At 35.8% G+C, this 13,454-nt stretch overlaps 2 protein-coding genes across 5 annotated transcripts in view; both read right to left on the bottom strand.

Moving 5' to 3' along the window:
- Positions 1-13,454, bottom strand: part of LOC114531032 — a 37,912-nt gene that overhangs the window by 21,118 nt on the left and 3,340 nt on the right. The window contains exons 1-4 of one of the 4 annotated variants that reach the window (XM_028552672.1): positions 2,379-2,461; positions 1,789-1,892; positions 1,072-1,301; positions 797-827 (exon numbers count right to left, since the gene is read on the bottom strand). The exons of 1 other annotated variant lie outside the window; for it this stretch is intronic. In XM_028552672.1, coding sequence (XP_028408473.1) covers positions 797-827; positions 1,072-1,301; positions 1,789-1,837 — 310 coding nt within the window. In that variant the 5' untranslated portion in view covers positions 1,838-1,892; positions 2,379-2,461. Of the gene's footprint in view, positions 1-396; positions 828-1,071; positions 1,302-1,788; positions 1,992-2,378; positions 2,462-13,454 lie in introns of those variants that run through there. 2 more of the 4 variants (XM_028552671.1, XM_028552673.1) reach the window with 2 other exon arrangements.
- On the bottom strand, positions 5,554-9,039 carry LOC114531035 (neuronal pentraxin-2-like). Its single transcript, XM_028552676.1, has 3 exons — positions 8,811-9,039; positions 7,692-8,071; positions 5,554-6,160 (listed from the first exon to the last, which is right to left on the bottom strand). Exons 1-3 carry the CDS (start codon positions 9,035-9,037, stop codon positions 5,940-5,942), a joined length of 828 nt encoding a protein of 275 aa, XP_028408477.1. The 5' UTR covers positions 9,038-9,039; the 3' UTR covers positions 5,554-5,939.

Raw genomic sequence — 13,454 nt, 5'->3', positions numbered from 1 at the left:
AATGAATTTGAAAATGAATTAGCGTCAACAAAACACAATTAATATTTGTCCTTAACACGTCCAGTTCCTCCGTTTCTGTTGTTAGCGAAAATGACGAAACAAGAACTTTGTTTAACATTGAAAAACTGACGATGAATTTGTTGTCTAGTGAACTAGCTAACATCTAGCTACAATTCTCGTTCTTTTTGGGAATTGCAAATTAGTCACAACTTGGATTAATAGGCTTTAAATCGCTATGTGAAATGTTTGAATGTGAAAACGCCAAAAACTCAAAAATATGTAATCTCTCAACTTTCAACTAACTCGATTTAAAAAAAGACACGTTTTCCATAACTCCGTTTAAACTCACTAAAAACGTTTTTTGGAATATATATCTGAGAGGCTAAAACTACTTACACCCATCTAAAAGACTTTTACAAAGTGCTCAGCAAAGAGATAAACACTGAATTTCGGAATTTTCCCGCTAATTTTGCTGCGATAAGAACAGAACGTACTATTGTCACTTCCGTGCCTTGAGAAGCTAAGTGAGCACTAAGAGTTCGTGTTCCTGAGACACGTCAATGAATACAATATGTATGGAAAATTTCACGGCTGATATTTTCAATAGAATTGTATTTTTGTTATGTTTTTGTGATAATTAAAAAACAAATCCTCTTCCAGAGGCATGTGCCGTTAGGTATAAAAATACTCCAGGATATACTCCAGAGGGTTGTAAAACATTCGGGTACATTTCCTCCTCATACTCCCCCATCGTGTATTTTTACACAGAACCGCCGGCGACTCGTTTTCAGTTTACCTCTGTCATCGACACAGCTTCCATTATATTCCTGAGAAAACAATACCCGTGTTAATTAAAAAAGAACATTATTGGTCTAATACAGCCCTACTTTTAGTATGGTTCTTCATCGTGAAATATATGCACTAGAAATTAAGAGTTCCCTCGAGTTAAACCATTTTTGCAGCTGACTAGGCTAGCCCGTGTTTAAAAAGAATAAAATGCATGTGACATACTTATGGAACTCAACAGTGTAACGTCATCTAGCTGTCCTGTAGGAATGAGGCTTGTTTTACCTTTTGAGGCGTAAGCAGGTAGACGTGATCATAAGAACAATTCTTTTGCAACTCTGCAGAAGTGTTATAGATCACATCGTGTAACATCTCGCAAAGACCTGTCTCATCTTGTTCCAATATTTCCCTGTAGTTCACAGATCTACAACATGGCTCTTGAACGCACGATAATACGCACTGAATTTGGCTTGAAACGTTTGTCTCCTTCAAAATTAAACTGTTCAGTCGGAAGCCTGTTAATTAAGAAATTAGTCGACAATGAATCAAGTAAGTCCATAGACCATATAACTGGGGAAGTATAATAACAGTCCTAGATGGTCTCATTCGTACTCTTAATTTCTTCATTTTGAAAAATTAGATGCTAATGGCTGATTCTTACGAACTATTTGAAAAAAATGCAAGCAAAATCTAACGGCTTTTATGAGTAGCACCTAATAGGGAGATAATTTTTTTGCTCTCTGGTTACAATATACGTAAAAAGTGTACTGTTCCTATGATAGTGGAAATACACGCACAGAAAGGACACGGAGTAATGAAGTCTATCATACTTAACAAGCAATGAGGGATTTAAACAGCATATATATCATTATTCAGTGACACAATGGAATACTAATTGCACCAACTATTTAAATTCTAACAATAAATGAATTCAAAAGCATACGCTATTTCTGGGGCTCGTACCCTGTAAAACAGTTGACGTTATATGTTATCATGCATTACCTTCAAGAGTAGCATTGAAGCAGAAATCCAAGCATTCGCTTCGACGCATCAATATGAACAGAAATATTACAGGAAATGGGTTTTGGAATCCGCATATCCTGCATCTAGGGATACAAGCCATCTCTTTATGTATAGTCAGTCTTGCAACGCTGAGAATCTCGGGGACGTATATAGAGCCGTTGCTTTAACTCTATCTACGGTTAAATGCATGTGGCATTGCGTGCGGTTAAATTATGCATGTGTATTTGCATATATTTGTTTATATTCATTTATTTCACAATATATTTCTAGCACGAACAAAATAAAAAATTTTGCAACAAATTAAAACACTTGCAAGCAGTTGTGTTTATTAAAGGATGCCCATTCTCTATAAGAAATCTGCAGGAAACTTTTATTGGTTCACAGCCATCAATGAATTCACGTAAAATTTATACGGTATTCATTGATTAACGCGGCTAAGGTCATAAAATGCAATTAAAATCTTTTTAAAAATGGTTGGTTGCAAATAGCTGTTTTAGAATAATTAACTTTCCCAAAAATGAAGAAATTATAGGCATACAAATTAAGACCATCTAGGACCCTCACTGTACCTTATCCAACTTTTTATATGCTTTTTGTCATGCCGCTTTTGACAACAATCGTCACCCGTGCACTTTGATCATGCTATGTTTTGTTGTCTGGAATTAAATTAAGAGCTCTACTTAATCATACTTAACTATATTGCAACATAATGTTCTTAATATCAGGCTGGCGTTATTAAATATGGAAATTTTCCGGAAAATCCACAGACCGAAATTTAAATATCTGGAATTTTTTTTTGAAGTATGGCGTAAATAGAATCGTTGAAAACTTGTTTTGCAGGTGACTACTCGAATTTAAATATTGGCATGCATGATATCGCCAAGAAAGCTGCTTTTAGCTGTCTTCAACAGATTGCATTATAATAATTCAACCATACTTATATTTCATCATTTCGTTTCAGCCCTCAATAGGATCTGACCGCAACGTTTCATTGGTAATGTCTTTCGAAATCATGCTGGTTAGTTTTAAAGCTTAGTTTTAAAGTATTCTTGAAGTAATCTTCTTCTTCTTCTTCTTCTTCTTCTTGTTAGGGGGCGACGCTCTTTAAAAACACCCTAAGGCTCTAGCATTACTTGTTTGATCGGAATGAAACTTGGCACAATTATTCTAAGCAATATTCCGCATCGATTGACGGAGTTTAAATTTTTACTTTTGACCTTTGAAGCAAGTTACAAGCAATTCTTGATATATTTGCAGCAAATAATATATACATATCATTAATATTCAGCCTATATATAAGTAAACGGAAACGATTAGAAATACATTGTCCTCTTTATTGTTATAAATACAATGCAGTTCAGAAATTAAACTCGGTTACGCAGTTCCTGGTCCCTATAGTACGATCGTACTTGTTACTTTAAAACTTTATGCATGCCCAACTTACTTAGTTTTAAAGTGCTCTTACTTTAAAACTCTATTCATGCATGCCCAACTTACAAGCTAAGATCAGCAAATAACTGAACAACAGCTGAACAACAAATGTAATTTACCAAGCAACAGTGGATCAGTGGCGTAGCCAGCCTGACAATTTAGTCATGCTATGCAAATTTTATGTTATTATCATTATTCATTTCTTTAGAAATTCATTGTTTTCACAGTCAATAAACACCAAAATATTAGCATAGCATGACTAAATTGTCGGGCTGGCTACGCCACTGCAGTGGATACGGACACAAGAAAAGAAACATACATTGGATTAACGCAGAACAAGTTTAAAACCAGATACGCCAACCCACTTAGCATGCATCGTTTAGGGACAAAAACAAAATGAATGCGACGCAACTGAGCAAACATTTTTGGGAACAAAAGGACAAAGGCGTCAGCTATAAGTTGTCATGGAAAATTATCGCCAGAGCACAACCGCATACAAATGTAAGCAAGCGATGTGATTTATGCATCACTGAGAAATTTTTTATCATTTGCAAACCCCATATGGGTACATTAAACAGTAGAAATGAACTTGCTAACAAATGCCGTCACGGAGGAAAGCTTTTATTAAAGAACGTGTAGCGAACGAGTATAAATAAGACCGAAGTTAGCTGGCACACTTTAGACCTGACGAGAGAGTACTCACTTTGGAGTGTTTTCGAAACAAATTTGTAGTTTTTATGTGTAAATAGCTTTCTTAAACGTTATACAGGGTGTATCAAAAAAAATGTCCCAAATGTAAAAATTCCGTTTTTCAGGATATTTTGCAGAATTTGGCAAATTTTTGTGTCCCTAGAGATAGTTAAGACTTATCTGGTACACCTAGGCTAAGTTTGGTTTTTCAGTAACAAAATTATGTTACCGGGGGGTGGTTCCTTTCCACTGATATTGAGAGGGCTTGCGCGCGAAAATGTGAAGCTGAAATTGAGATATTATTTAGCTGTCTAAAAGTGGGAAAGCTTTTTAATAAACTGTCAAAGTTTCAGGAAAAATAATGCATACTGGGAGCAACGCGCGACCCCTAAAGGTGACAAATATTTCATTGCGCGCAGTGGATTAAATGCATCGTTGATTTTAGCGTGACCGATCTCATACAAGGTGGGCAAATGAATAAATTAAAGCGAGAAACTGAACACAAAAACAAAGCGATTTATTCGTGATGTTAATCCTCAGCATGTCCACCATTTCATTCTAAGCAAACTGCGGCTTGTCTGAGCATACTAAACACTGAACAGCGAACCATCTGTCTGTCCATTCGCCTAGATCTGCCGGTGGTAGCGTAGGCGATTTGCAAGAAAGAATTTCAAAGGAAATGGATAATTTGAGGCAGGACAGACAAATGTGGTTCACCGTTCAGTGTTTACCATGCTCAGACAAGCCGCAGTTTGCTTAGAAAGAAATGGTAGAAATGTTGAGGATTAACATCAAGAATAAAAATCTTGTTATTAAATCGCTTTGTCTTCTTGTTCAGTTTCTCGCTTTAATTTATTCATTTGCACAGCCTTGCATGAGATCGGTCACGCTAAAATCAACGATGCATTTAATCCACTGCGCGCAATGAAATATTTGTCACTTTTAGGGGTCGCGCGTTGCTCCCAGTTTGCATTATTTTTCCTGAAACTTTGACAGTTTATTAAAATTAAAGCTTTCCTACTTTTAGACAGCTAAATAATATCTCAATTTCAGCTTCACATTTTCGCGCGCAAGCCCTCTCAATATCAGTGGAAAGGAACCACACCCCCGGTAACATAATTTTGTAAATGAAAAACCAAACTTGGCCTAGGTATTCCAGATAAGTCTTAACTATCTCTAGGAATACAAAAAATTGCCAAATTCTGCAAAATATCCTGAAAAACGGAAATTTTACATTTGGGACATTTTTTTTGATACACCCTGTATATATATATTTGCAAAAATATATTTTGATATATATATATATATATATATATATATATATATATATATATATATATATATATATATATTAATATATATTCTTAATTTCGTTCATGCGTTCATTAAAATAAATGCGCATTATCGATAGCGTTTATTTTCTGCATTTCAAGTTCAATGCAATACGCAGCAAGTGATACTTTATAATGTGCTCCATATATAGAAAGTATAAACCCAAGGTTTTTAGCGTCTTGTACATCATATGATTGATAAAAATATGCAACAACTAACACGTCTAAACCATTGAATGAGTTTTTACCCGCGTTGCTCTTTTACACTCTTAAGGTCTCTGACCCTATTAATCAAAGCGCTGGTTGGGAAGTCCCAAAAATAAAGACAACGTACGTTTGATTCCTGTCCAAGAACTGTTATATTTTCGTTTGGTCACATACATGCAGTAAAAAAAGGATAGATCGAACTAGCTGGAGTAATGTACCCACTTTTTAGTGCTAAGGCTAATATCTATTACTCACTCTGTGGCTTAGTCTAAGTCTAAATAGTCGCATGCATGTTGTCCCTGGTACTCTTAAAAGCTTGTGAGCATCTAATTTATAATTTATCTGGTGCATTTTGATATAAATTTTAAACAATCAGTATAATGAAGAGCCCAACTTGTTACAACACCCAAATAGTCTCAGCTATAGTCCATCTTTCTTACTGATTTCATTATTAACTTCAGGAAATATGTTTTAATTGATTCCTAAAAGTTCTTCTTTCTTGTTTCTAGTATAGTACAAGGTTGAATTCTTTGTGATGTCATAGCACATGTTTTCATCCAACATGGCCGCTGGCGTAACGCACCTCCACGTGTAGCCATCCATTTCCTTGCTGCGAATAAATCTTGCATAAGTAAACGCTTCGTGAACGTTATTTCCACACCATTCATTTCGCAGAATCTGCACTCGATATTCTGAAACAAGAAAAAGTAACCTATTTATGGAATAATGACAAATATGATATTTATTATATTAATTTTGAAATCAACGGTGTTTCTTGCAATCTGACTGGTTAAAAATGGTGTGAATTATTCCCAAATCGCACTATTTTTCAGCATTAATCACACCTCTGCTCTGCCTCTCACCTCTACATTGCTCTGCACCACAATAACCAAACAGATTTAGTATTTCACTTAACCTATCCAATCAAATTACAGGGGAAAATGGCACAAAATTTTATTATTTTGCATTTTTAAATGCCCCACAAAATTTCTTGACAAAAAGAGATGAAAATTACTCACATTTTACACGGTGTACGGTTCTTTTAGTTTTAGCCAATAAATCGTTTTCAATTTGTATAATTTTTATAATAATGATTTCAAAATGAATATAATAAAGTGGAAATTGCACTTCCTGTCCTGCAATTTTGGTGTGAAATCAAACTTGTGATTACAAATCGAACTCCTGCTTCGCCAGTGGCGTAGCCAGCAACGATAATTGGGGGGGCGCATATTCATATATTCATGTTAACAGACTGTAAAGACAATTGATTTGAAAAGAAATTAATCCTGCGTATCACGAATATATGAATATGTGCCCCCCCCCCTCCAATTATCGTGCTGGCTACGCCACTGCGCTTCGTGGTCGTGCGATTTTGTAATTCCTTGCCATTTACCACTCCACTTTTTTATTATTTATTATTTATTTCATAAAGCATGCATTCAGTTTGTAATGCCATCGTCATGCAACGAGTAAAGAAACAATGCATTATATTTCATTTGAAATGTATAACTTTATCCCTATAGTTCGATGAAAAGAATACTTTTAACAAAAATGACTTTCTATGAGTCTGTTTACCGGGATGATATATATATCATGATCCTGGCAATCGTGTAATCAACCTGACAATAGCATGTGCTTGTTTGGTGTCATAAAAACTTATTTCAATATTTCAAAGTCATCTCACGCATCGTTGAATCTCGGCTAACCGGGATCTGTAAACAGCCCCAAAGTTTTGCATCTATATAATTTATTGAGTTGGTATGCGAGAGAAGAGTAAGGGCCTGTTTATATGATCCCGCCTAGCTGGGACGGGATGTTTTCATCCCGCTTAGCCAGGAAACTCGCCTATGCGGGATGGCGTGTTTATATGCAGTTCATTTTATAGTGCAGGTTCCTTCGACGGCATGTTTTATTGTAGAAAACGACTAAGCAACAAGTGCCGGGATCTCGCCTAGGCGGGAAGGAAAAGTGGTCATATAAACACTAATTACAGTGTTTGTATTACAAGCGGGATCTCGGAAACTGTCCCGTCCCGGCTAGGCGGAATCATATAAACAGGCCCTAAAAGTAATTTAAGTAACTTGTTTATTATGGCCTCTGGTAATTTGAATATTATTGGTCAAGCGACCTCGGATATTACGCAATAACCTTATTAAACTGATAAAACTTTTTTGTTTCGCGGGTAACTTCGGCCAATATAATTTGTAGATTAATGCAAAATACCTGGAATCTCTGCTTCAGATCTTTCCCGTATGTTTACGTGACCGAACACATGATTTCTTAAATTTCTCCATTGAAAGAGATCTCCATTAACATTAATCACCCCAGATGCCATTCCTTGTATAACATTTACAGTCAAAAATTTTCTCCAGAGATTCAAACTTGCAAGGCTTCCTTGGAACGCCTCATTGCTGTCAAAACCTCCCCCATAGGAATCCAATTCCTGGCCAATAACTACTATACCGTTGGAGGGTATAGTGTAACCTACCGCTTTGTGTTTCGTTCCTAGCTTAATCCCATCTTGGTAAATCTCGATTAAACCATCATTGTTTCTCCACTGTAGGCAATAGAAATGCCACGAATCGTAGGCAGAGATCGTAGGTCTAAAGAGATAAAAATCAAGGCATGCCGGGGTTACTAGACTTAGTGTCATAGAACTGTTGCCAAACAGTGCAGGATGCTAAAGTAAAGCCTGGTTTCCATATGACGCCGACCTGTCGCCTACGCATTGTCTGTAAACATCCAAGGAGAAAATGGTTTCCGAAAGACAAAAGATTTCACTCATCAATAATTATCGACAATAGGGAGGAGACTTAGCATGAGGACGTGAACGTCAAAGAGGACGTAGAAATGGTGAAGAATGGCACATCTATATACCATTTTCTCATCCCGCTCTTCGACGTTCACGTCCTCATGCTAAATCTGCCTAATAATACTTTGCCGACGTCGGCGTCATATGGAAGTCAGGCTTAACTGAGTGGAAAGCTAGGAGAATTATATTATTAAAGAATAGTTCAACAATGCTGTAAAATAGTAGTTTCTTTGGAAGTGAATAACCAATATCGTTGTTATTAAGAAATTTTGAATTGGAAATTAGGCAGTGTAATCTATTCTGACTTACCCGCCTAAATCCGCTACCGCTAGCTGGCTTCCTAATTCAAATAGATCGATGCATGATAATTATTATGATAGGTAAAAGATTATTACGTTGTTGCAACCTCATCTAGTATTCGAATATACTCCATGGGAAGGAAACCTAGAGAAACCTATATCTGACATTGTAAACACTCGTTAGACGGCAATAGATGCTGCGTCATAAGACCAGATTTAGCGACCACTAACCCGTCCTGTGGCTGTGACCATATTTTTTTTATGGCAAGGTCTAACGCCAAGTTTTCATACAAAAAAACTGCAATTTCACTGTCATATTGCTGACTTGAATACGCAAATATGCTCGAGTAATTCCTTGAAATTTTCGCCCACAAACACAGAGAAAAGACGGTGATTTTGTCGCGAATGGCGTTTTCTATTTTGACGTAGTTTTCGACCGAAGCTTGAGGAAAATCCATCTGATACACAGATTCTGCTCCTGAAAGAAAAATATACGATCACAAGGCACACAGTGGCGTCGCTAGAGGCGTTAAGTGTGTGTGGGGGGGGAAGATATCCCAAGGGCGCGTAGGCATGCAGTAAATATGCCATCCCAGAAGTCCATTGAAGGTATTTTGTTTAAAGTTTTGAGACAATGGTCATCAAAAAATTTAAAAAACGGTAATGTTTGGGCTGATCATGTTATTATGGCAATTTTTATTCGCAGAAAGAGAAAACTATAAAGTTCATTAAGCAAGCCAAAATTCTATAAAAAATATGACCGGGACAAATGACTCTAGGCTCATTATAACTCTGTTTTGTCGAAGCGCCTATAATGACGTCCTGATCTCAGATTAGCCGGAAATGTCGCAATAATGATGACCAATGTAGTTCAAAAATCGGTACTTCCTTGCATCGCCATAATCCGCTTAATTTGGGTGTGTATATTCACATATTCATGTTCATCACAGGAACAATAGCGTGCAAAAGAAATTATATTAATATACACCCCTTCCATGCAAACTATACCACATTTGAAACCAAGACAACAGGTCATCTCAACTATATCTAAGAATACAACTTGTATTTAACATGTCCTCCATTGCATGAAAAGTCGGGTCATAACGGAAAAAGTACCAAACGCGCCAGGGACAGTTTTCGTTGTTTTTTTTCGGGCTCTGCTATACTTACGAGAGTTGTATAAGTCACTCGGTGTCTCTTTGAATTTAACATCTTCTGTAATTTTTGATTGTATTCGAAACCACGCAAAAACGTTGCCGTTTTCAAACAATGGCCCTTTGTTTGCCATTAGCGATAAAACATGTCCATCAATTTCATAGTCCCATATATTGAGTCTACTTCGAGAGCTGTTGTGCTTGTATCCATCTGAAATTCAATAACAATTCATGATTTATGATTTAATTCAATGCAGGCTGTGATTCCTGGAACCGATGTTTGTCAGCATCAAATGATTTCTACTTATGTCAAAAGCCGTCGGAAGTTGGAAACACCTGTTTGATTTGTAGCCTCTAAATATATATTTTTATTCGTTGTTAAAGTGCTTCCGACTTTACCTGAAATTAATGTGCAACAATTGATAAAAAAAGATGGCGGATGTATATTTTACCAGAATGCATTGCGGTCGGAAATCGTTTAAAAAAGCGAACTGACGTCTTTTAAAGGACAGGCATAAAACAGGAAGTTATTTTCTTCGCTGTGTTAAAATTTCACGTCATTAGGTGTTTTTCTTGCTATCTTTTTTCAGTCAATCATTCTTATGCCCGCAATGCATTCTGGTAAAATGAACATGCCGCCATCTTTGTCGTTACGGTCAATTGAAAATAGCCCTTTACGTCTCACCGCTTTAGTTGTTTAAAACATGTTTTAATATATAAATCTTATGTTTAAATGGGCCTGAACTGAAGTACTTCAATGTAAAGCTATAAACATGTCTTTCTGTCAACGTTATAAAGCAGCTCCCAGCACCTCGCAACGAGCTTTAATATCGCCAGGAAGATGTGAAATTACTGGTTTCAGTGCGTCTCAAAAATGGCGATCCTGTTGATAAAAGCTTAGAGACTGCAAATTATTTCTTTCTTTCGCGTCATCGACCTGGCTGGGTCGCGAATCGTAAACTGTCAATTTATGTGTGGTTTATTGAAAAACTCCCTTGCAGTTACAATAACTGAATTACTGAGCAATTATTACAATAAAAGTTAATAAGATCTTACTATTTACAAAATGTTACTATATTCTATTGGGAAATTTACATGATATGAATTACGAATTATGTAATTTAATTATTTAAAATATTATTAATCTAAATATGGAGCTGCTTTGTTTTGCCTGAGTTGACATAAGCTAAAGGCTCAAGGATGTCCCCACTTAATTTATATTTGTAATAGTTTTCTAAATGAATATTGGTTTTGAAAGCATCATTTTGTTACAAGAACACAATAAAACACTTTGAAAATCTTGTTCACAACAATTTAAACACTTTGCTCCATTTTCAATTACTGTAATATTAGTATAACAATACAAACTTGTCACCATAAATATCATTTCATGAAATACCGGCTGTAGCTATAATATAAATAAACAATTAGTCTAATCTTGCTATTCCTTTTGACACTTTCCATAATTCGCATTGTAACCATAATTCTTGTTATTTTTGTTGGTTGAGCCGATGTATTATCGCAGTAGGTACAAAATGCGATTCAGATTTTTAATTTATTATTAGATAGGTCAGTTACTATAGCATGATTTCCGATAATGGTTCCCTCATTACCCCGTATATGTATAAATATGTTCGCTGATATAACATTGATCTTTCATAAATTGATTTCTCATAATATTTGCATACCCGAAAAAGCTTTTCTCGTACTTTTATACGTCTACATTGAACGATATGCACATATTTTGTGTATGCATTGAGCTTATTATACAAAATATTTGTGTTCACTTTGTGGGACAAAAATTCACTCCTATGATCCGCAATATTTGAATCACTGTTAAATACATACAGGTTAAATAAGTGTTAATCAGTGAGCTCCACATATATCTGGAGTAAGAATTTAAGACTTCCGTGAGGCCAAAAAGTGAAGCCAAAGATGGCGGATATTGAGGCGCTATAGTACGTCAGTTTCAGTCCTCCTATGTGCGCGGTCAACTAAATTCGTATTTTTTAACTTTATTTTTTTCCTATTTTTGAGTAAAAAATGAGGGAATTTCAATAAAAGTTATAATACTAATGCTTTGTATTGAGATACTTTTATATTTCAATTAAATTAAGCGATATCTTACAAGGAAAGCTAAGGAGTGGCGGATTGTTGATGTTTTCGGCTTTTCGCAAATCACAACATTTTCCTATAGAATATACTTCCCAAAAAACATAAATAAAACTTTTCTCAGTTTAATTAATCCATATAAGGCTTTCATTCATGTAAAAAATTAATAGGAAAGAAAATTATGCTGAAAAACGTACGAGTTTGAAATAATACTAATAATTGATTGTGAAATTTAGAAACAAGACTCATGATGCACGTATAAAAGAAACCTTTAAAAGAGCCCTATGCTAGGGAAGCTGGCTAAAAAACAAAGGACAACTAGTGTTAAAGCGTTTCGAAACCTAAAACGAAACAAGAAACTCAAAACATAAGGTGGAAATATATGAAAATAACTCAAAATTGAACAAATCTGAAATGCGTAGTTGAATTTACGGCGAAAAATGCATATTTACTCACACGTACAGTCGGAAAATGCGTCACCCACATCGAGTAGATGCCAGAGAAACAGATTCTTAGTAAAATGAATCAATTTTTTCCATTCGTGTGTTCTCAAAATCATAAAAAAACACGAAAATCTGAGGGTTCCGGGAACCGTCAATCCCGGTCAAAAACAATGAGAAATATTTGGCCGCGCGAGTTAGGAGACTGAAACTGAATTTCCGCCATCATTTTCCGCCATCTTTGGCTTCACTTTTTGCACCTAAAGTTCTTACTCCAGATATATGTGGAGCTCACTGGTGTTAATACGGCACAGTGGTATGATGTGTTTAATGAAAAGGAAAACTTAAACCTATTTTATACCTTGGGCATTGAGGAAAGCCCGTGTCCACCGCTGGGAATTGACATTTTTATTGGCGCGTACATGAAGCTCATAATTTCATTTCCGATTCGATTTTTTTGAAACTCGCTGTAAAGGTTAATAAACTTGAAAACGAAGAATTCAAGAAAAGTTCGTGTGTACTATATCCAACATTGCCTAAAATATATACTAAACCAAAAATACTACTTACTTAATTGCAAGGAAATATTTTCTCCTACAGGAATAGTCATATTTAAAGCTACACCATGAATGATGGAGACCAACGAACCATCCAGATATATCTTCCAGTGGCCTGATTCACTCGACCACGTGGTACCAATATGATGCCAATATGCTGGAAATTCATTCCAAAACCTTGGAATCCTTAATTGCTTCTCTAAAACGTTTAAAAGATTAGTCAGTTTTACCGTAACCCTCTTACAGGATTTTGATTCAGTGCCGAAACGCTAAAATCATACGATCCAAAACAGCTTAACAGCTTATTTATTATTAACAAGTCGCACATTTATTTTGGAAAAGCTGTAGTGAATACTTGAAAAAGCTTCATTGAAAATAAAACTCTTATCCAGAGATTATCTCATCACAGATTTGCTGTATATCAATATATGACCTATTTTCTGAAAGCAGAGCTAGTTTTAAGTAAAACCCTGCCTTTTTTTATGATCTCCATGTATCTCCAAGGTGAGATTTTCCGCGGTGAGATTACATGAGAGCAAGCGGGTTCCTGAAGCATTAGTGTAATCAACAAATGTCAGGGGTTTTGTGCCCAGTTCCACCGGAGTATTCTCA

Source organism: Dendronephthya gigantea, unplaced genomic scaffold, assembly GCF_004324835.1.
Source record: "Dendronephthya gigantea isolate DGI-Jeju-01 unplaced genomic scaffold, DenGig_1.0 000068F, whole genome shotgun sequence".
NCBI classification, from domain to species: Eukaryota; Metazoa; Cnidaria; class Anthozoa; order Malacalcyonacea; family Nephtheidae; genus Dendronephthya; species Dendronephthya gigantea.
This window is presented reverse-complemented; position numbering and strand designations above follow the sequence as displayed.